Below are 23,734 nucleotides of genomic sequence, written 5' to 3' on the forward strand. Positions count from 1 at the left end.
GCAGGCACTTGTTCCCGGATTCCCTCTCTGCTCCATAGACTCCCCAGGCCACAGAGCTCATTTCATTAACCGCAGCTGTTCCCTGGGGTGGCCTCCTCCGCCCTACTTGCCATCACCCAGATATGCAGAAAACAGAGGTGGATGGGAAGAGGAACCAGCCGGACCGAGGTGGGCACTGCTCCCTGTCACACACTCCGCCCTTCTTCCCGGAGCAGCACAGAGACCCGGAGATGCACTGATGCCCACATAATGGAGGCCTCCTCCTGTCTTCTTGGAAATCACCAGCGCGTCTTGCTTAACAACCGCGAGAGAAGTCGGCTGCGAGCCTCTGCTCATAAGGCTGGTCTGTGACTCCCCGTCTCCCTTGGAGGAGGGGCAGCAGGCTGCTCACACAGGGGGAACTGGCCTGGTGTCTCTTCCGCACGACGACGGAGGCTGCGTGAGCATCTCCCCCACTCCCACTCTCAGGCTGTCCTACTGAGGGGCTGGGGAACTGGGCCTCTGAACTGCACTTGGGGGTGGGCCGTGGAAGAGTCCTCTGCAGGGTTCAAGGGGAGATGGGGGCGGGGAGGGAAGCAGAGTTCCAGACAAAGAGCAGAGGGCTTGGAGGTGAGAGGGTGGGATTCTAGGGGTGGGGGGCTTTTCCTGGCTCTCCGAGATAGCCGTGCAGGGGTGGTCTTGTGACGTCTGCATGAACTCATCCACGCTCCTCGCCGTGACCTTCTCAGGCATCTTTGGGGCCAGGCAGGGCGCAGCGTCAGCAGGCACACCTGGGCCTGGCCGTGGCAGCTGTTGGAAGATTCAAATATTTCTGTAGAGCTCAGTATTTCTGCAGTGTTTTCCCACCCCTCCTCCACCGCCGAATGTGCCCTTTCCTCCTGCCAGCCAGCCTCCTCTTCTGGGACCCCCTCAGACCTCCTGTGTCCAGCAGTGGAAGGGCTCCTGCCTTGCACGTCGGGGCACCTCCAGGCTCCTGTTCCTGGTCATATAGTTTGTTGCATATTTTAAATAACTCCTTTGGGGTCTGAGGCATGATAGGTGTTCAGCTGCACGCCCGAGGCGGATTTGCAGCCATGGGCACATGCCTTGCCTGCTTGTGGGTGTGACGCAGGGATGTCAGCCTTACTCACGGCTGGCCAGCAAGCAGAGGGGTAGGGAGCTGTCCGGTTGCAGCCATGAGAAGCCGTGGGCTGGGGAGAAAGCTGAAGGGAGGAAGGCTGGGAAGAGGGGGTACATTGCCAACCTCTCCCCTGAATGGGAAAGAAAGTTGAGAGTGAAAATTTTAATTGCAGATCCCACTGACAGCTTGACTTGAAAAGATGAGCTAAATTTAACCTAGCCAGTTAAAGAAGCCAAAAATGCAATTTACTAATTAGCTTAAAATGGAAACTAGTCCAATGATCATAAAGAGCTTTGCTGGTTGCAAAATACCAAAAAATAAAAAAGGTTGTTCCTCTCTTCGTACTGACACACACTTTACATTTAATACTGTTAATTAGGAATGCAGCTTCCTGGCACACTGCCCGAGACACAGAGGCAGGGCGCCACAGCCTTCTTGAAAAGTTACAGGAACCCATGTTTCCACGTCAAATCTATTTTCTACATGCAGAGCCTCGGGAGGGAGGGAATCTGTTCTCGGGGCGTGCAGAGCCCACGGGGTGGACCGGGCAAGGTCTCGAGGGGCCAGGCTCTCCCTGGACAGTACCAGGTTCAGAGGAGGGAGGAGGGGTCCCCAAAGCAGGTGCCATGTGAGTAGACGGCATTTGATGAACCTTGAGAGATGATGACTTGGAGGATAGGGAGGATGTTAATCAGCTCGGGCTGCCATAACAACATACTGCAGACTGGGTGGCTTAAACGTCAGACATTTCTTTTCTCACAGTTCTGGAGGCTGGAAGTCCAAGATCAAGGTGCCGGCAAGTTAGGTTTCTGGGGAGGACTCCCTCCTGGCTCGAGGATGTGTCCTCACGTGGAGGGTAGGGAAAGCCTTGAGGTTCCTCTTCCTAGGAGGACACCAATCCTATCAGAGTAGGACCTCATGACCTCCTTTAACCTTCGTTACCTCTTCATAGGCTCTGTCTCCAAATACAGTCACATTGGGGGTTAGGGCTGCAACACAGACATGTCAGGGGGACACAGTTCAGTCTATAACACGGAGCAACGGGAAGGGACAGCACAGAGTCTGAGATGGGACAGAGTAGGGGTGTATCCAGAGAACAGCAAACGGTCCATTTCACAGGCTAGTAAGCCAAGGCCTGAACATGTGTGATAGATCCCACACTGGGAGGGACGGCCTGGCCCCTGGCTCTTCATTTAGCAGGCAGTGGGGAGCCACGGGGGACCTTTGAGCTGAGCAGTGATAGGATTAGAGCCGCACTTTAGCAAGCCAATCTGGCCACCAGGTGGAAAAGATGTTTTCGCTACTCCGGGATGTATTTTGCCTGATATGATTTTTGTACCAACTGGAAAGGCATGCCTAATACACGAGTGTAACTTATTACCCTCTACTGTTTCCTCGTAATGGCAGTCTTGGGAGAGCAGCAAGGACTTTGAATAAAACATTCTGTAGACTCATCCAGGACATTATAAATAGTCATAGCACGAAAGTAACATTTGGAAGAAAGAGCACTTTCACAGCAAATTTTCATGATACAGTTCATGTGTATACTCTTCCAACTAAAACAGATGGTTTTTCCAAATGATGGCTATCTTTTAAGACTATTTTCTTGCTTCTCTAATTTGGTGCAATAAAATGTCCTACAGGCAAAAATGAAATCTTAGCAGGTAACATATCAGTTCGTATATTAAATATACAGAAGAGGCTCTCCTCTGTACCCTTATCAATGAAGCTGAAAGGAAGCAAGTATATCTGTTATAAAGGCGGGAGTTAAGCACCTGTGAATTTAATTCATGCAGAATCTCAGTGACGTACAGCTGAACACATTACCATCCCATTTATTGGCTATGGTTTGTTTTTAATCACTAAATGACGTCATTAAGAATGCTCATAATAATGCAATTAAGGACCACAGCTCAGTGCATGGAATATAGATGAATTCTCATTTGTTGTCATTAGTAATATTGGTCATAAATGAATTCCCCTCTTGCCAAATGGCAATGATTTCACCCATAAATTTGTTCTCAAATTACCTTTCCTGTTGCCACATCTATTTCTCACCAGAGTGGCCAATATATGAAAATATGAGTTTACACATATATTATGCAGGGTTTTTTTTTCCCCCAAAAGATTTGAATAGCACGCTGCAGCCATACATCTTCCCAAGACTTCAACGGATTTACAAACGTAGAATTTAGAGTTCCTCAGAAACCCACCTCATATGCAAAACAAAGTGAAAAGGCACATAAATCTTTAACCTCCTTTAAGTTTTTCTTATAAAAAGGGAAGGCCCTTTAGCACCAAGAATTGAGTCTTTATCTGGCATGGCACCTGACCTTCAGAAGAAGCCTCACATTAAAAAAACCAAAAAGAAAAAGAAGGCTCACAGCAAATGTCTGCAGAATGAATGAACCAACAAACAAATGAACTAAAGAGCAAATAAACATAAGACACTTTTACCCTATTGGGTTAATGCCAAAATGTTCCAAAGCCCAGGAATGAATTGTGTATTTGAATAGCAAAAAAACAAAATCCCAAAACACATTTGTTTGATTGAATGAATAAATGAAGGCCTTGATAAAAAATAAATTAAAATAAAAAGACGATTTTGCGTGAAAAAAGAGCAAATAAACAAATTGAAGTTCAAGAAGTTAGATTAACACATGCATCTGATTTTAAACTTAACTTGCATTTATTAAAGTCAGATGGCACATATTTTTAAAAATCAAGCAGTTCTACAAGGCTTAATACAAAAAAATAAGAGAAAGAGAGACAGAGCAGTTACCTTCCCTCATTCCCTATGCCATCCCCACATTTCCACTTCCCAGAAGCAACTTCCTTCCAAATATTTTATCTATTCCTTTTTGAATGCATTTATCTTTCTTGAAATAACAGGGGTATAGTGATGCTTTCTGATTTTTCCAGGTTCAGGAACTTGTTATCTGTTAAATTCCCACCATGGAAGACGAAGACCTAGTTCTCTTTCCCATCACTCACTATACACCCACACATGCACGCACACTTCTCCCTGTCTTTCCAATATAGTTATGTCATAATTTTTTAATTTGATCGTTATATGCTTGTATTATTAGGACTATGGAATGCTATTCATGGTTAAGCCATATAGTATTTGATTGTGTTTCCTTTCTTGTACAATTTTTTTTGTTTTCCTGGAGTGGGTAACTGTCTTCTGTTTTCTTTGTACCTATTACTAAGTCATCCCCAAATACTCTGGCTTGTGTGTAAATCTTGCAATAGTTTCTCGTTCCATCTTCTTGGCAGTCTTTCTCCAGAGACTGTCCTCTGGCTGCAACCTGACTGGCTGCCCACTAACACAGTTATTACTGTCCATTGCACAACTGATGTCTTGGGAGCTCTCAACACATTTTCATGGGGATTCCTTTCTCCTCTGTCCTGGGTTCCTTGTTTCCTGGATCTCACGTCTTCTTCCTTGGTGACCCCCTAATTTTGGTAGAGCACAACCTGCAGTAGCTTCTTGAGAAACGGAGCCCATGGGAGCTAAGTTTTTGAGAACTTGTGTGACTGAAAATATCTTTATTCTACTCACACACTTGATTGGATGGTTTGTCTGTAATTATAGGTTGAAATTAAGTTCCACGCCAAAATTTACATTTTTGCATTTCCTTACTGTTTTCTAGCTCCTTTCATCACTGTTGAGAAATCCAGTTTCATTGTAATTCTTAATCTTCTGTCTGAGACCTGTTGTTTTCCCTCTGCAAGCTTTTTAAACATTTCCCTTATCTCCAGTGTGGTAATATGTCACAGGGATATAAATTTTCATGTTTGGTTGTCTCTCCATTGTACTGAGCACTTAGCAGGCTCTTTCAATGCAGGAATTCATGTCCTTTTGTCCTGGAAGTTTTTCTTGAATTATTTATTTGCTGATTTCCCTCCATTTTCTTCACTTTCTCTTTCTGAAACTCCTTTTATTCAGACATTGAACTTCCCAATATGATTATTGAATTTTTTCTCCTATATTCTATATTGCTTTGTCTTTTTATTCTATTTTTCAGGGAGATTTCCTTAACTTTATTTTATTTTATTTTTCAATTTTTTAGATTGACGTATAGGTGATTTACAATGTCATGTTAGTTTCAGGTGTACAGCTCAGTGATTAAGTTATATATATATATATGTATATATATATGTGTGTATATATATATATTCTTTTTCAGATTCTTTTCCCTTATAGGTTATTACAAAATATTGAGTATAGTTCCTTTTGCTATACAGTAGGTCCTTATTGGTTATCTACTTTATATACAGTAGTGTGTCTATCTTAACTCTATTTTATACTCTTCTGTGGAGATTTTATTTCTACCATCATATTTTTAATTTCCAAATACTCATTTTTTTATTTAATTAATTTTTATGGGAGTAGAGTTGATTTACAATGTTGTGTTAGTTTCTGCTGTACAGCAAAGTGACTCAGTTATACATATGCATATATCCCCTCTTTTTTAGCTTCTATTCCCATATAGGTTACATGTACAGTACAGAGTACTGAGTAGAGTTCCCTGTGCTATACAGTCGGTTCTTGTTAGTTATCTATTTTATCTGCTTTAGGGTGTATATGTCAATCCCAATCTCCCAATTTATCCCCCCCAACTTTTTCCCCCTTGGTAACCATAAGTTTGTTTTCTACATTTGTCAAATACTCATTTTTATCATCTAACTTCAGTATCTTGCCCTTGTTTTGTGGCTACAATAACGTCAGCCTCTGAGGATGTTGATCTTTTTGTATCCTTCTGTTCTCTGTGTTGTCTGTTTCCTCATATTTCCCTGCCCTTTTTTCCTTTTATATTTTTTCAACTGTTTAGAGATCCTTGGCTCTCCATTCAAATTTTAGAGACGAGCATTCAAAAGCTGCATGAGGCTCTGAGTCCACAGATGAGATTTGTCCACAGGAGGACTTGTCAACAACTGTGATTCCTGACCTTCCTGACCTCCAGGTCTTTTCCCAAGAGTTTGTCATGGTCCCTAAAGAAGGGTCTTCCACACTCTGCCCTGGACGGCAGACACTGGGCTGCCAGGATGCAGGAACTGAGGATGGGAAGGGGCTGGGGCCAGGTTTCACCATTCAGCATTAGGCTATCACTTCTTTCTCATCTTCAGAGTCTTCCCCCCTGGCATCCATTTGTGCTGCGAACACCTTAGTACACCTGTTTCAGAGATTAAACCTCCAATCTTCTGCAGGGAGAGGAAGGAGATTGGGAAGGGGTTTAACTGCTTTTGTATTAGTCACCTTGGGTTGCCATAACAAAATATCACTAACTGGGGGTCTTAAACCTCAGACATTTATTTCTTGAAGTTCTGGAGGCAGTTGTCCTCTCAGGGTGAGAGAGAGAGATCTCTTCCTCTTCTTATAAAGTCACCAATCCTATCAGATTAGGGCCCCACCCTTATGACTTCATTTAATCTTAATTAACTACTAAAAGCCCTAACTCCAAATACAGTTGTCTTGCAGGTTTGAGCTTTAACATAGGAATTTTGGGAGTACACAATTCAGTCATAGCAGCTTCTTAAGCAGACTGTTGGCCAATCTTCCTGTTTTTTGTTGTTGTTGTTGTTGTTGTTGTTGTTGGCTGCATTGGGTCTTTACTGCTGCACAAGGGCTTTCTCTAGTTGTGGCGAGCTGGGGCTACTCTTCGTGGTGGTGCATGAGCTTCTCATTGCAGTGGTTTCTCTTGTTGCGGAGCATGGACTCTAGGTGTACAGGCTTCAGTAGTTGTGGCATGCGGGCTGAGTAGTTGTGGCACGCGGGCTTAGTTGCTCCGCAGCGTGTGGGATCTTCCCAGACCAGGGATCAAACCTGTGTCCCCTGCATTGGCAGGTGGATTCTTAACCACTGTACCACCAGGGAAGTCCAATCCTCCTGTTTTCAGCCTCTCCTGTGTTCCCACTTCCATAGTCATGCTGTCAGTTCCTGAATCTTTGCTGGTTCTCTGGTGGGAAGTGGGGTGCTCCTTGGTTGTCCCCAGCTTGCTGGATTCAGTTTCAGCTTGTTTGGGGCAGATGAGACCACACCTCTCCTTTACCTGTTTACCACTGTGAAGCTGTACTGAGGTTGTCCCCTCTTCCATCCTCTTTGTCCCATGGGTATGATGAGTGTCCCCAGATGTGGAGACAAATACGCACGATCCGTGTGCTGTCTTTCCCTAGAAAGTCACTGTTAGAACTTCCTTACAAGGATGATCATGTTGCCAACAAAGATTTGTTGAACAAATGAATGAAACCTCACATTTTCTGCAGCATCTCACCCATCTCATCCTTCTGACCCTCCTCCCGGAAGACATGCCATTCCTCCTTCTTTCCCAAGTGACCCCCCCGCCACACACACACACAGTGTTCTCTGGAAGTCTGTTCCAGCCACCACCTCCCTTCTCCTTGAATTGTAACCAGTTCTCCTTCCTCTGACCCTTTCCTCCTGACAAAGCCCCTTCTGGCCATGCTGCCCCACAAGGTGGGTTTTCCAGTTCTTTTCTCCTTTCCCAGCCTGACTGCCTCTTTCCTGGCCACCACTGGCCCTCAGGCCTTGCTACAGCTCATCTGTCCGGCCTCTGTGTCCCCAAATGCATCCTCATTGCCAAGGCCTCGGCCTTCTCCCTGCACTCACCTCTCTTCCCGACATCCCACTCCGTCCCTCTCAGAGTGAGACACTCCTCTGGCGTCTTCTGTATCAATAACCTGGTCCGACTGGCCAATTCCCCACCCACCTGGGAGGATGGCTGCTGGCCACACCCAGGCTCTCACTGCCTTACCTGGAACTAGGCCTGTGGCCCACTAGTTTGTCCTGTGATTCCTGGTCCCGTTTACCTGCAGTTCCCCATCAAATTTCCTGAAGCACAGCTTAATAGTGAGGCTTCCAGGGGGCTCCTCATTGCCCATGGATCAAGTCCAACCCCTTAGTGAGGGGTCCTAGGCCCTCTGCAGTGCAGCCTGATACCTCCTGTCTGACCTCCTTGTCCCATCCTTGACTTGAACAGAGCTGGATGGCTCCTCATTTCCCAGACACATTGGGTGTGCATTTCTAGCCTCCTACTTGGATGACTTTAGCTCCTCCTCTCCACTTACTTCATCTCTCAGATCCATCAAAGCCAGAACTCTGGTCCCATCCAACACCCCCAACCTGGATTCCTTCCCTGTCTGCCCTAGCCCCTGGGGGTTCAGTAATCCTCATGCCTTCATTTATCTCAAGCCCAAGGAGCAAATACTTTCTTCACACGTACTGTTGGTAAGTTGGACCTGGGGTCTGCACCCCACAGAATGAGGTCCATGGCCGTACCCTATCTTGGGGTGTTCCTCTTTCTTGTCCCCAACCAGGCTGTCAGTTTTTATTCTTGGGTAAATCTTCCGTCCTTCCCCCAGGCTCTCTTATCCCATCCTCAGCTGCTGAGGTGGTAGTTCAGGGCAGAAAAGCAAGGTTTGGGACCTGACAGGATCAGATTTAAATCCTGCTCTACCTCTCACCAGCAAGGTGACCTTAGGCCAGGCACCTGCCCCTCTGCACACAGGGGAGTTTCCCTCCACATAAAATTGAGGCAGTACTACCTTCCCTACAGGCCTATGGCACGGAAGGTGACTGATGCATGGACAGCACTGGCACTCTCCCCCAGTGAGCTCCTGGGTGCCTTGGTCCCCTCCTGTGTGTTCCTATGGTGTTTACTCCCCTCCTGGATGATGAGACCCTCAGGGGACAGGTGTTGCTCTAGTCCCGTTTGTGTCCCTTGCTCCCAGCACAGAGTGGGCACTGAGTGTGTGCAAACAAGTGAGTCAATAGTCAGCATCCAGCAACCATCTGTGATGAAGAACACACAGGGAGCTATATTCCATATCTTGTAATAAACTATAATGGAAAAGAATCTGAAAAAGAATATATATATATATATATATATATGAAACAGAATCACTTTGCTGTACACCAGAAACTAACACAACACTGTAAATCAACTATACTTCAATTAAAAAAAAAATACAGTGAACAAGCCCATGACGGGGGGAGATGGAAAAGCATCTTACCAGTGATCCCTGCTCAGAAGACCCTTTAAACCTTTGCCTTAATCAATGCGATAACTAGAGTCTGCAGACCATAGGCAAATATATTAGCAAGGGTTCCAGGATGTTTTGTTAATTACAAGTAAGCATTATGTATCTCAGCCACTGGGATGAAAAGGGCTCTGATGGGGGTGGTAGGAAGGGACCAGGCAAACCTCAGAAGCGGGCCTTTTACTTGACTTTCCTGATAGGTAATTCAAATTTCCGGCAACTTGTTTTTATTTCTTGCAGTTTTGCTGCTGTGAGGAAGCTGAGGGTGGCATTGTAAATATAACTGTATGAACCTCAATAATTTTTTTCAGTGCATGACATGGGTATAGTCTACATCTTTCCATATTAGCTAGGATGACTATATAATCTGTCATCCAAACTAGAATACTTCAGGGTCAAAGGGGGATTATTATGCCAGGACACAAGCATAAACACGGCTGCCCCAGCACACTGGGATGAGTAGTTGACCTAATATTAGAATATTTACTCTGTGATCAGTCGGTGGTATGCCGAGAACTGCCATAAAACCTCACAGGTGACACAATGGAGCAAATGAACAAAAATTCCTGAAAATGACATTTTTCGGTGGAGACGCCACAACGGAAATTTCGTTTGCCATCCACTGCAGTACTGGCATTACTCTATGGATAAGGGACGCTTTTAACACTGAGTTTCCTCAATGGAATGCCATTCTGAAAAGAGAAAACCAGGAATTCCCTGGTGGTCCAGTGGTTAGGATTCTGAGCTCTCACTACCTGCAGCCTGGGTTCAGTCCCTGGTCGGGGAACTAAGATCCCGCAAGCTGTGCGGCACGGTCAAAAAAATAATAAACAAATAAAAGGATTAAAAAGAGAGAGAAAACCAACCAATATTGCTTTTAATTTTCCACTTCACTTCAGACACTGCAAAATATGTAAATTTTTTTGATCAACGCAAATCATTAAGAATGCTTTTCCGTTGCGGAGCACAGGCTCCAGACGTGCAGGCTCAGCGGCCATGGCTCACGGGCCCAGCCGCTCCGCGGCATGTGGGATCTTCCCAGACTGGGGCACGAACCCGCGTCCCCTGCATCGGCAGGTGGACTCTCAACCACTGCGCCACCAGGGAAGCCCAAGAATGCTTTTGATTGGCTAACTTACTGAGGGAAAAAACCCCATGGGTTTCTTAGATAACAAGGAGTTTTCATATCCATTTGGACTATTAGCAGATTATCTGTGGGAGGCTCAGAAGTTCATGGTTCTGCAGTGTCGACATTGTTGTGATAGGATAATGAAGTTGATACGGCTGTGTTTATTACACAGAGCGCTGTTTCTGGTCCGGTGCCTCTTGCCCACCCCAGCCCATCCGGGACCAGCACTGCACAGGTAGTCAGAGAGCTGGGTTCACCTTTGTGAGACGAGTTGCAAGATCTGCCTCCATATGCGGGGATGAGGCTCCCAGCCTGGTGCGAGGCCCGGGAGAGCGCTAGGAGGACACGTGTTGGCTGCTGCGGGAGGGGGAATGAATACAGAGCGAAGAGCCGCAGCCCTGCCCCCACGGAGCCCCCAGCTTCTACAGAGCTTCAAAAAGCAGGTTGGTTTAGCACAGAGGAACGGTACCGACAGCCATCCGCGGTGGAGGGGGCAGGGACTCTGGCTGGACAGAGCGGGCGTAGCTTAAGAGCTGAGCCCACAGAGGAGCGGAAGGATATTTCCAGGAAATCATGCAAGTGAAGCCCCAGGGGCAGATAACTGCAGGGTGTTTGGGGAATGAAAAGCAGAATGAGGGACTTCCCTGACAGCCTAGTGGTTAGGACTCTACGCTTTCACTGCAGACGGCCCAGGTTCCATCCCTGGTCAGGGAATTATGATCCCACAAGCCATGCGGTACAGCCAAAAAAAAAAAAAAAAAAGAAAAGAAAAAAGCAGAATGGATTGACTGAGGCAGAGAATGGGGGCCTCGAAGGACTCTGAAAGCCAGTCTGCGTATCTCGGACTTTGCGGGTTTCTTTTCCTCCAATAAGGAGAATAATCTTTAAACTGGGAAGAGTTGAAGAAATGTCCCTTAGGAGAAATTGTCAAGAGCCCAAGATAGGTGAGAGATGGGGGCAGGCGGGTGGTGCTTAGTGACTGTGAATCCAGTCTCTAGGCCTCCACAAACTTTCTCGGATTTGGCCAGATGGGAGTCGCAGAAAACTGGGAAGGGAAAAATGTCATAATTTTCCAAAAAGCAGAATAAGTTGGGTTCTGGAAAATACAGATAATAAATTTGATATTAATATTGGTTCTGAGCAAAAATTTTAACAGATTTTTGAAGAGCTGGTGTAAACTCACTTGGAAGGAAATGTTGTTACGAAGAGGCAAACCAAACTTATTCCCTCTTTGCACGGGGTTACCAGGCAGGATGTACAAAGCGTTGGTAAAGAGCCTTCCCAAAACCCTGTGGAAAGTACAGAGAAAAATATTCTGGGCCAACAGACAATTGGGTGACTTGATATTTAGTTGGACAGACACATCCAGAGTACTTATAAAAAGATCAGTGGAGATGCAGCTGGTGAGGTGTGGCCGATGTGAGAGCTCCACGCCTCCGCCAGCCCCACCCTGTGCTTCTAATGTGTTTACCAACTACAAGGGTGAATAAGACATTAACGGGTTTATTACAGCACATTCGCTGCTGTCACAATGCTGATGTGTTATATACCAGACTCAAGAGTTTAAAAGATTTTGGTTCGTTAAAAGGATGGATTGAACCAAATCAAATGACGTTTTACAGGGGTCAAGATAAATCTTATCTTTAGATTAAAAATTTTTTTAAAAATCAATTAGCTCAGTACAGGTTGGAGACGACCCAACAGTAATGCATTTGAAAAAGACTGATAGGTTTATAATTGACCAGAAGTTCAATATGAACCAACAACATATAGCCTGGCTGCTCAAAAAAAAAAAAAAAAAAAAATCAATACAGAGTTCCGTTGTATCAATAGAATCATAATCTCCAAGTTATTTAAGGGAACTGCCACTCAGGTCACACACACACACACACACACACACACACACACACGTTCCTACGAGACAAGGCTGATTGATGTAAGGGATGCAGTCGGGTACCAGTAGATGTGAGGGGGGTGTAGGGGACTCACCAAGCCCTCCCAGATGAGGCAGCTTCTCCGCTGGCAGGCAGGGAGGTGGGCACTCAGCACTGGGAAACGGTGTGGGCAGAGGTCCAGAGCACTCACGTGCATGGCACGTATGAGAGTCGTGGATAGGGGTTGCCGTGTATGTGGTGTGGCAGGAGTGTGTCGGATGCCAAAGACAGCATTTGTGGCAGGAACACAGACAGACTGGAAGTCCACACCAAGATGTGTGCATTTAATGTGGCAGGCATCAGAGAATGAAATGATGTCATTAACCCCTCTTTGGGCAAGTTAACCCTGGAGTAACAAAGCAGAGGTGGGGAAACTGGGACACAGGCTGTTAGAGCACCCTTTCAGGACAGACAGCAGTCTGCATCAGGACAGAGGGAGATTAAACTGACCGGACAAAAGCGGGATCAATGAAGGATGCTTTGGGAAGGGCGGTTTGGGATAAAAATAACCAACAATCTTTTTAATAATTCAAGCTCTTCAACTTTGAAATGAGCCGAGTGACCGTTTGTCAGGGATGTTGCAGAGAAATACTGCTGCGTCAGCAGGCAAGCTGGGGACAAAGGAGTTTAATATTCTTTATTGATGTCAAGAATCTGTGATTAGCTCTCATTTTATGGAGTAACAGTCTTATCATGAGAAAGTGTATTTTATATTTTATAATTTAGTATCAGTGATGAATGGTGTCCTGAATCTCTGGAATATCCAGTTCTTGACTTCGAGATTCTATACTAACTGTATTAGTTCGTCAGGGCTGCTGTAATGAAGCACCACACACCAGGAGGCTTAAACAACAGAAATTTATTGTTTCATGGTTCTGGAGGCTAGAAGCCCCAAATCAAGGTGTGGGCAAGGGCTGGGAGGGAAGGATGGATTTCAAGCCTCTCTCCTTAGCTTGGAGACAGCCAGCCATCTGCTCCCTGTGTCTTCACATGGTCTTTCCTTTGTGTGTGTCTGTGTCCTAATTTCCTCTTCTTATAAGGACACCAGTCATATTGGATTAGGGCCCACCCTAATGAGTGCATTTTAACTTGATTACCTCTGTAAAGACCCCATCTCCAAATAAGGTCACGTTCTGAAGTACCAGGAGTTAGTACTTCAACATATGAAGTTGGCGGGAGGGGGCACAAGTTAACCGAAAACACTGAGAGGCAACTTCTCTGCTCTTAGAATAAAATCAGAACCCGCCTGTGAACAGGCCACCCCGTCTCCCACCGCGGTAATCTCAGCTCCCCAGATGAGCCTTATTGGCCTGAAGCAACGTCCACTGGTTCTTTGCCCACTGCTGCTTTGTGCCCTCCTTTCATGCCTCAGTCCAGTTCAGACCCTCCACAATAATCTGAAACACTTCCTCTGGTTTTGTTTCATAACACTTAGCACAATTTGTAATGATGTATTTATTTGTACGATTGTTATATGTCGCCTACAGGGAGAAATACATTTTACATCCCAACTCAGCACACATACAGACATTTCAAGTAAAGATCAATACTTCAGGTAAAAATGCTTGTTCTTACTATGTTCAATGCACCTTGATATTTCCTCTTTCATCTATTTTTTCTTGTAGTAAAATACATACAACATAAAATTTGCCATTTTTACCACTTTGCAGTGTATACCGTCCAGTGGCATTAAGTACATTCACACTGTTGGACAGCCATCACCACCATGCATCTCCTGAACTTTTTCATCATCCTAACTGGAAATGCAGTCTCCATTAAACACTAACTACCCCCCCGCCTCAGCCCCTGGCAGCCGCCATTCTACTGTCTGTCTGTATGAATGTGACTCGTCTAGGGACCTCATATAAGTGGAATCATGCCGCATTTGTCTTCTTATGACTGGTTTATTTCACTCAGCATAATATCCTCAAGGTTCATCCATGTGGTAGCAAGTGTCAGAATTTCCTTTCTTTTAAGACTAAATAGTATTCCGTTGTACGGATAGATCACATTTTTTTCTCCATTCATCCATCGGTGGAAAATGGGTTGTTTCCACATTTTGGCTATTGTGAAAAATGCTTCTATAAACATGGGTGTACAAACATCTCTTCGAGACCCTGCTTTCAATTTCTTTGGGTATATACCCAGAATGGACTTTTCTGTTTCTTTTTTACAAAAATTAAAGTATAGTTGATTCTGTTCCATTTTTTAAAGTGCTGAATGACTTTTTTTAAAAATTTATTTTATTATTTTAATTTTTGGCTGCATTGGGTCTTCGTTGTTGCGCGCGGGCTTTCTCTAGTTGTGGTGAGCAGTGGCTTCTCTTGTTGCGGAGCACGGGCTCTAGGCGCGTGGGCTTCAGTAGTTGTGGCTCACGGGCTCAGTAGTTGTGGCACAAGGCTTAGTTGCTCTGTGGCATGTGGTTATCTTCCTGGGCTGGGGCTTGAACCTGTGTCCCCTCCATTGGCAGGTGGATTCTTAACCACTGTGCCGCCAGGGAAGTCCCTGATGTGACTCTTTAACTTCATGACACCTGCAGTTTGGAAGACACTGTGTTTTGTGTGATCTATCCCCAGCCTCTGCATGGTTCCTAGTCCTGTAGAACTATTTTTGGAGGAATGTTGAATTAAACTATAGATGCACAAGGCTTTACATTTCTGGGTATTTTTTTTATTACTTCTCCATGAATAATGGCTACAGAGCTCCCATTTTCCTTTCTTTTTCACATGTTGTACAAATGCTGCTATTAATGCCACTGAAAGTTATGGTTATATTGTCCTAGAGAGCATACATCATTTATGACAACAACATGTTTTGGACTCAGACCATAAATTATCTCAAAATGATGTGGAATAGCAGTCTGTTAAAATGTTTGGGCACAAAATCTCACATTATTAATTAGGTTTACAGAGATTTTTCTTGAACTTTCTCCATAAATCTTTTAAAAATGCTGTGTAGATTATACCTAATTGACTTAACATGCATATCCTTGTAATTACACTAAAATTTGCCCCTTTTAGAGTAAGGCTTTTATCACTGTGGGGAAAAACAGAGCTGTTTAATACTCTAGGTTAAGAGTGTAATAATGATCTTTATCATCTCAAAAGCAGTGGACTGTGTTCTTAATTGTTATTTGTAACTTTGCTCGGGTGGAAGTAAAATCCTCTAAGAAAATCTCCAGCTCAATTCTTCTTCGTCCCACTTCTGAATTTTCTTTATTCCCCAACCTTCCTTTGTTGGGGCCACCAAATATCATACCTTTAACATTATAGATCAGGAATGCTAACATTCTTAAAGAGAATCATCTTTTGATCATTTATTCATGATTATCACTTCATTTCCAAGTTTGAGAATGCCACATATCAATTTTTTATTACCAATTATCCAAAATATCCTGACATATAAAACCACAAAGTAGAGCAGCGATAGCAGAAAGATCGGACTAGAGGGGAGGAAAGATGGGAAATGAGAAAAGAGAGAAGGGCCAAGTTCAAATGTGTACGTGTGCTCAAAACCCCTCCTGCACAGTACCCACCTCTTGCTTTCGGGATGCAGAGGGTCAACCCGTACTGGGCGGGGGTAGAGGCTTCATGTGACGCTTCTGCCACCTCTGCGCTCTATATTTGGCACCTATCTCCTCTCCCTGTCAAAGTTCTGAAATGTGCATCTACATGTGCTCTCCTCTTTTTTTTTTTTTTTTTGGCCACGCCACACGGCATTCAGGACCTTAGTTCCCCGATCAGGGATCGAACCCATGCCACCTGCAGTGGAAGTGTGGAGTCTTAAGCACTGGACCACCAGAGAAGTCCCCATGTGCTCTCCTTTTGACGTCCAGCAGCCTGGCTCCGGTCCCCACTACTTCACCAAGATGCTCCAAGTTACCTGGGAGCCCTCTGCCACCAGACCCAAGCCCTTTCCCCAGGCTCATCCTCTTTGACCTGTCCTCTAGAGAAACCTGTGAAAAAGCCCACCTCCTTGCAAATTGCTGTGCTCTTCGCTTAATGAGACAACCCGCTAGGCTGATCGTCCTGCCTCTTTGACAGCTCCTTCGGAATGTCCTTCTCCCTTTCCAAGGGTCTTCCCAGCTCCTTTCTGACCTTCCATTCTTTCCTTTACAGTTCATGTACAGCCTCTCTGCTGACAATTCCCACATCCCCATTCTTTCACTGGCCAGCTGGTCTGCATCCCCCGTTGCTATGGGGCATTTCTAACAGGAGGTTTGCTGTCCTTGCTTGCTTGGCCTCTCTGTCTCTCCAGCTGTATCGTCCTGGAGCAGTTTCCCTCTGGCTGGTCCCTCAGCCATTCTTCCCTCTGACTGTCTGGGCCCTGAGTGTCTGGTTTCTGGAGCGCTGCAGACACCCTGGGCTGCTCCAGCTTCAGGGCACGGCCCCTGTGGTCCGATTCACACTCAGACTCATCTCTAACACTGCTCGTGCCAGCCTCCCTCCGCCTGCTGCCAGGTCTGGCTCAGGCTCCTCTGCTGGCTCTCGGGACCTCTCTTACCGCGCCCCTCTCTCTCTCTGCGCACTCGTTTCCCACTTTCTATATACAGGCTGTCTGCTCTTGTCCGGCCAGCCCTTGGCCTGTCAGCAGGCCCTGCTCCTTCTCTCCTCCACAATCACTAACGCTGCCCTTCAAACACCAGGTCACAGTCAAACCCACAGCACCTGCAGCCCTTGAGCGAGCCCCCCACCTCCCCATGTACTTTTCCCATTAACAATCCCTCTTGTTTTCTCTGCTTGGTTTCCCTGACCGGGACCTGGATAAGGGCTTCAACCTCTTCCTTCTGCCCACAGCATCTAATGCCAGTCATGCTATCCCATGTGCCAAACACACCAGGCACACCACCAGAGTCCCATCCCTGACAGCATCTTCTGCTTTTGCAAAGACAGGCCTCTATCCGCCTCTGAACCCCAGTGAGGCCCCCAGGTTTTCCTAATAGTAACTTTTTACTCGGTTCTCATTTCACCTACTTGTGTTCAACCTACAGGAATTAACACCTACAACTCGGACCCACTCAGAATTTTACATGTAAGTGAATTATAACTATTGTGTAACCGGGAGCATAAATGTTATGCGGTCTGTTTTGGACAAAGCCAGAGGATCACCAAACTCATATTCTTCTCTCTTGCATCCTGATTTGTTATTTGCCAGCATCTTTACTTCAGGCCATGGGCACTGAAACTCAAACCATTAACCTGGCATGTGTCCTCAGGGAATGGAAAAGTTACAAACCCGTGGATTTGTGCATTTATCTCCTACTATGATATTTTGTCCCAACTCTTCGTCTCTCTGAGATAGAGTAAATACAGATTTCCGTGGGTCCTGTAACAAGCTAACAAGTGTGTAATGTGACAAATCTGCACCCCAGGGGCTGATCAGAGGGGGAGAGAACAGAGCAGATGTTTTAGCTCCTTTAAAGGCCGCAGCCTTTCCAGCCTGACATTACCAGGGCCTCTTTTTGAAGTGGGAACCGCATCTTTTATCGGCCCAAGAGCGGAGTTACAAGCCCTGCGCTAATTCTCACTCGAGGCAGGGCCATGCTGCGGCGGAAGACGTGCGGAAAGAGGGGCGAGCCTCGCAGGACGTGGCCAAAAGCGGAGTTGCTGCGACGTGGAAAGACAGCCGAAATGAGCTCGCGAGCTGTCCATGTTTGGTCCCGGAGCCGCCGGCGGGCGCGGTGATAGCGCCCCCGGGGAGCGTGGTCTCCGGCGTCCGCAGGAGGGGTTGCCCTGGCCGGGTCGACAACCTCGCTCCCCGCGCGCCCGCTCCCACGTCTCCGCCTCTCCTTTGTCCCCGCGCCCCCCGCGTCCCGCCCTCCTGGGGGGCGCTAGCGACCGCGCGGGGAGGCGGGGCCTGGCCGCGGCGCTCCCGCAGCATCCTGGCCCCGGCCGCGCGCCGCCCTGGGCTCCCGGGACCCGGCATCCCCGCCCGGCCGCGTCCCCGCCCCGTCCCGTCCCCGCCCGGCCACGTCCCCCGCGGAGGCCGCCCCCTGGCGGGCAGAGCGGGCGCCGGGCTAGCGCGGCGGCGGCGGCGGGCCCGGGGTTGCCATGGTAACCGGCAGCGGCCGCCGCCACAGCAGGGCCGGCCCCAGCGCCAGCGCCGGCCGCGGCTCGGCGCGGCTCAGTGTGGGGGTGAGCGGCGGCGGCGCGGCCGGGCCGGGGAAGCGGGCGCTGCCCGGCGGCCTCAGCATGGAGGACGGCTTCTCGAGCTACAGCAGCCTGTACGACACATCCTCGCTGCTCCAGTTCTGCAACGGTGAGGGGCGGCGGCCGGCTGGGCGGGGGCCGCGGCCGGGAACGGGCCGAGGGGCGAGGCCGGGCGGCCGGGGAGGCCGTGCAAAGTTGCTGCGGAGGGGCGCGCGGTTCCCGCCGCCGCGGGCGCATTGTGCTGGGCCGCGGGCCCCGGGCCGCGCCTCGCTGCGCCCCCGCCCCGCCCCGCCCGGCTCCCGTTCCGGCTTCGGCCAGTGCGCGCGGGGCGGCCGATCCCGAGGAGACCCGCGCGAGCGCACCGGCCGGGCAGCGCGCGGGGAGGCCCGGCCGCCCCGGGGCTCCGGGGACGTGTTGCTTTCTGCTTCCAAACTCACATCTGTTTGGAAATGTCTGGATGAAGAACTCGGAAAACAAATCACTTAATAACGAAACACTCCTTCGAGGATGTGCGCAGTGTTTCTCGCGGGTGGACTCTCAGGATCCATTCAGTTCTACTTTGATGAAATCATCACAGTTTCATGCAATCTAGAGCTTTTTAAATGGACAGACAAAGTGAACCAGGCTTAAAAGTGTTTCGACTGTTTTGTTTACGAGGTGATAGATTTATTTATTTATTTATTTATTTTTACAGGAAGGAAATATTAATAGCTACCAATATGGCATCTTTAAAAAAATATAAAATCCTACATGCTTGAAAGATTTTAATCTCCCTGGCAGGGTTGAAAAAGATTTTCACGGCAGACTGCCTAGTTTATCAGAACATGATGTGTGATAATTCATGCACAAAAGTTAACCATACAGTTTTTTATATGTCGGATTTACTGCTTTATTAGAGGATCCCAAAAGTTTGTTAAAGAAAAAAAAATGTGTGTTTTATGGAATTTGCTTATGGTGCAGTCGGAATAACTTGGAATTCTAGATGCTTTGACAACTCGAGCAATTTATTTTGCAGTTGTAATTGTGATTTAGGGGAATTTTTCTAGTTATTCAACACCTGTTTGCAAATTGGAGGTATTAGCCTTGGCAATAAAGATCACTGGGTTGATTCATCCTCTGTAATGATATTTTAATCTCTGGTGAAATTTATCATCTTTTTCGTGGAAGAGTATATATTCTGATAGCTTGGGCAGCTTATAATTGTCCTATTAATCACATGTGAGCCTTCATTAACTTGTAATGCCCTCTTCAGTGGAAAGGAAGAAAGTTTTGGCTCTCTCTCCACATTTAACAACGTTTCAGAGTTGAAGGCAGACAGAATGTATTTGGTACTCTACTGGCCACTGGAATCCTTTGTACAATACATAGTTTAGAGTCATGGGAACGGTTTTACTCTCCACATATTGGAGCAGTTGTTTGGGGCTGGTCATATTGTTTCTAAACAGCCGCTCAGTCATGAAGTTGACCTGCACATCTATTCATGAATGTGTTGGTCTTCTGCCTTTTCTTGTTAATTGCTAGGTTAGCGATATCGGTAAGGAATTTTACTGGTAACGGCGTCTAGAAGAAAGTAAAAACCAGCTCTTATATTGTATGGCTAACAGTTTAAAGAAAAATGACTTTATTATTTATTTATTGAAGCATAGTTGATTTATCAATACAATGTTGTGTTAAATTCTGCTGTACAGCAAAGTGACTCCGTTATACAGTATATACATTATTTTTCATATTCTTTTCCATTATGGGTTATCTCAGGATACTGAATATAGTTCCGTGCGCTATACAGTAGGACCTTGTTATTTATCCCTTCTATATGTAACAGTTTGCATCTGCTAATCCCGAAGTCCTAGTCCATCCTTCCCCCAACCAGCCTTGAAAAAAAAGGACTTTAAAATAGCTAGAATCAAGCAATAGGATCAGTTCAAAATACAATCAAATCACAACTGTTGAATTGCTTTTCTTAAAAAGCTCAGCTCTGTGTTTATTTTTGGGTTACCTTATGAATAAAGTTTAAAGCAAGGGTAACCTATCAGGCAGAAATGAGTGTTAACTGGTGATGTCTTAGGCAGCAGATGTTTTGATGTGAAATTATTCATTTCTAAGAGGCTTCCATTAAGTGAAAATATAAATGAATACAATCCAGTTAATGACTATGATGATTCAATTAAAGCAGTGGATCACAGAAACACCATTTCACCAAGAACTAAATTAAACATTTGGATGTTTTATTAGCTACATTGAAAAAAAATTTTTTCTTTTTAAATTAGAGATTTACATGACATTGGCAGGACTACAGCAGTGTAATAGATGAACTCATAAATTTTCATATGTTGGGTACACTCCATGCTTTTGCTAGTGACAGGAACTAAAAAGTCATAGTTGTATATTAGCTTCAGAAAATACAACCCATACTTCTTACTTGTATGACTGTCACAGTTAACGTACTCCTGGTGAGATAAAGATAGAAGTTAGTAACAAAAATGAGAAGGAAGGAAGAAAAAACGTTGTAATGAGTGAAATCTCTTTTATCCTTATACTGTTTTTCCTTACTATCTCTCCTACTTAATTTGTAATGGATATTAAATGTGAATGTAGGCAGTATCTAGCCTCCTGAAAAGACTATCCATTCTCATCTTTTAGATACTGGCCTTCTCATTTAAGTAGAAAATGTGTGCTATGTTTTTTCTTCAAACTGTTTAGAACTCTGTAAAGTGAGCTAGAAATCACAAACTTCTCTTATTGCCCTAAGAAAAACTACAGTAGTTGGAAAGTGGACTAAAGCTGGCATTTATAAGACAGTTTGTCGTTTGGGAAATACCATCCTTCATTCCATTTTTTTCTTCAGAGCCTTCCCTTGACGTAGGTGGAATTACCATCCTCTTTTATGTAGGAAGAAATTGACGCTCAAAGAGATTTTTCTGACTTTATAAGGCCACACAGCTAGTAAAGCTTGGATTCCAGTGTGATTTCTTTGTTTTAATAACAGCTATAGAGGCATAGAATTCACATTCTATAAAAATTCACCCTTTTAAAGTGTACAGTTAAGTGGCTTTCAGTATATTCACAGAATTGAGCCAGCATCAACATTATCTAATTTTAGAACATTTTCATCACCTCCCCAAAGAAACCCCAGGACCCACAAGGACGTATTCCCTGTTGCCCTAGCCCCTGGTAACTACTAACCTACTTTCTGTTTCTATAGATTCTGCATATTTAATATAAATGGAATCATATACTATTTGGCCTTACGTGTCTGGCTTCTTTCACTTAGCATAATGTTTCAGGGTTCATCCATGCTATAGCATGTGTCAGTACTTTATTCCTTTATATGGACAAGTAACATTCCACTGTATGGATAGATCACATTTTATTTATCCATTCACCAGTTGATAGGCATTTAGGTTGTTCCTACTTTTTGACAATCATGAATAATACTACTTGGAACATTCATGTCCAAGTTTTTGTGTGAACAGGTGTTTTCATTCCTCATTGGTCAATACCTAGGAGTGGAATTGCTGGGGCATATGGTAACTCTGGGTTTAACATTTTTGAGGAACCAACCTGGATTTTTTGAAATCTAAATGTCAAGCTCTTTTTGTTATACCTTGCTGATATAAGAAGCTGAAACTAACATACCATTGTAAAGCAATTATGCTCCAATAAAGATGTTTAAAAAAAAAAAAAAGAATAGGGAGTCAAGGAGCTGGATGAAAGAGGGAAGGAAGTGGGTGGGAAGAACATAGTGTTGCTGTTTCATTTCTGTGAGTCACTTTTGATTCTCTCATCAGTCACAGATCATCAAAACAAGTCAATGCGCACTCCTGCTTAGTTGCCATAGGTTATAAGAGTCTCAGCGTTCAAGGGGACCAAAAAGGTGATCTCATCTCATGGTTTACTTTCTTAAGCCTTTGACTGTTCCTTCAAAGTACAGCTCACCCAGGAATCCAAACGTTAAGCAGATGAACAGGGAGCAGCTCCAGCTGAAGTGGGGAGAGGGCAGCGCTCTTTGGTCCTCCTCGCCTGTCTTGCCCTCCACTGATTCAATCCACCCATCCCTCCAAAGCTTGAAATCTCTGTTCCATGGGGGGATGCTCCAAAGGTTATTCAACCCACGTTCGAGCAGTTCCAAGGGACTGGAAACTCACTGTCGCTCATGCCATCCATTCCTTCTTTGTATAATTCAGACTGTCAGTTCCTAAATGCAGTCAAAGTTTGGCCCCAGTTCTGTCCCTTGGGTCCAGAGAAAATAGGTTTAATCTGTTTTCCATGTGCTAGGTTGTCCCATGTTTGAAGACAGTCATGATGGCTCTTTCTCAAGTCTTCTTCCACCTAAACATTACCATTAAAAAAGAAAAAAATTCCTCACAAGACACAGTTTTAGACCCTTAATCATCCTGGTTTTCCTGGTCTACGTTTGTTTTCTTTATTCTATACGCCTTTTTAAATTTGACACTACTGGATGTTGTATTCCAAGCATGGTTTTTAAATAGAGCAAAGTAGAGCCAGACACTTCACCTCCCATGTTCTACAGTCTATACTTCTAATAATGCAGCCCAAGATCGTATTAACTCTTTTGCTTGTCACTTCACATTGTTACCTCTTACTGGTTTTCACCTAAAATTCTTGTCTGTTTTACATGTACTGTGGCTAAGCCCTTTTTCTTTTTTTTGAACATCTTTATTGGAGTATAGTTGCTTTACAATGGTGTGTCAGTTTCTGCTGTATAACAGTGAATCAGCTATACGTATACATATATCCCCATATCTCCTCCCTCTTGCGTCTCCCTCCCACCCTCCCTATCCCGCCCCTCTGTGTGGTCGCAAAGCACCAAGCTGATCACCCTGTGCTATGTGGCTGCTTCCCACTAGCTATCTGTTTTACATTTGGTAGTGTATATATTTCCATGCCACTCTCTCACTTCATCCCAGCTTACCCTTCCCCCTCCCCGTGTCCTCAAGTCCATTCTCTACGTCTGCATCTTTATTCCTGTCCTGCCCCTAGGTTCTTCAGAACTTTTTTTTTTTTTTAGATTCCATATATATGTGCTAGCATACAGTATTTGTTTTTCTCTTTCTGACTTACTTCGCTCTGTAGGACAGACTCTAGGTCCATCGACCTCACTACAAATAACTCAATTTCATTTCTTTTTATGGCTGAGTAATATTCCATTGTATATATGTGCCACATCTTCTTTATCCATTCATCTGTCGATGGACACTTAGGTTGCTTCCATGTCCTGGCTATTGTAAATAGAGCTGCAATGAAATTGTGGTACATGACGTTTTAAAAATTAATTAATTAATTAATGTTTGGCTGCATTGGGTCTTCATTGCGGTGC

At 45.3% G+C, this 23,734-nt stretch overlaps 1 protein-coding gene across 9 annotated transcripts in view; it reads left to right on the forward strand.

Annotated features, from left to right (window-relative positions):
* Positions 1 to 203: 203 nt before the first annotated feature.
* The window catches only part of EML1 (EMAP like 1), a 163,354-nt gene continuing 139,823 nt past the window's right edge, over positions 204 to 23,734 (forward strand). For 5 of the 9 annotated variants that reach the window (XM_060295272.1, XM_060295277.1, XM_060295273.1 and 2 more), the window contains exon 1: positions 18,368 to 18,505. In XM_060295272.1, coding sequence (XP_060151255.1) covers positions 18,439 to 18,505 — 67 coding nt within the window. In that variant the 5' untranslated portion in view covers positions 18,368 to 18,438. Of the gene's footprint in view, positions 440 to 18,297; positions 18,506 to 23,734 lie in introns of those variants that run through there. The other 4 variants (XM_030883386.2, XM_060295274.1, XM_060295275.2 and 1 more) reach the window with 3 other exon arrangements.

This window comes from Globicephala melas, chromosome 2, assembly GCF_963455315.2.
Source record: "Globicephala melas chromosome 2, mGloMel1.2, whole genome shotgun sequence".
Taxonomy (NCBI): Eukaryota; Metazoa; Chordata; class Mammalia; order Artiodactyla; family Delphinidae; genus Globicephala; species Globicephala melas.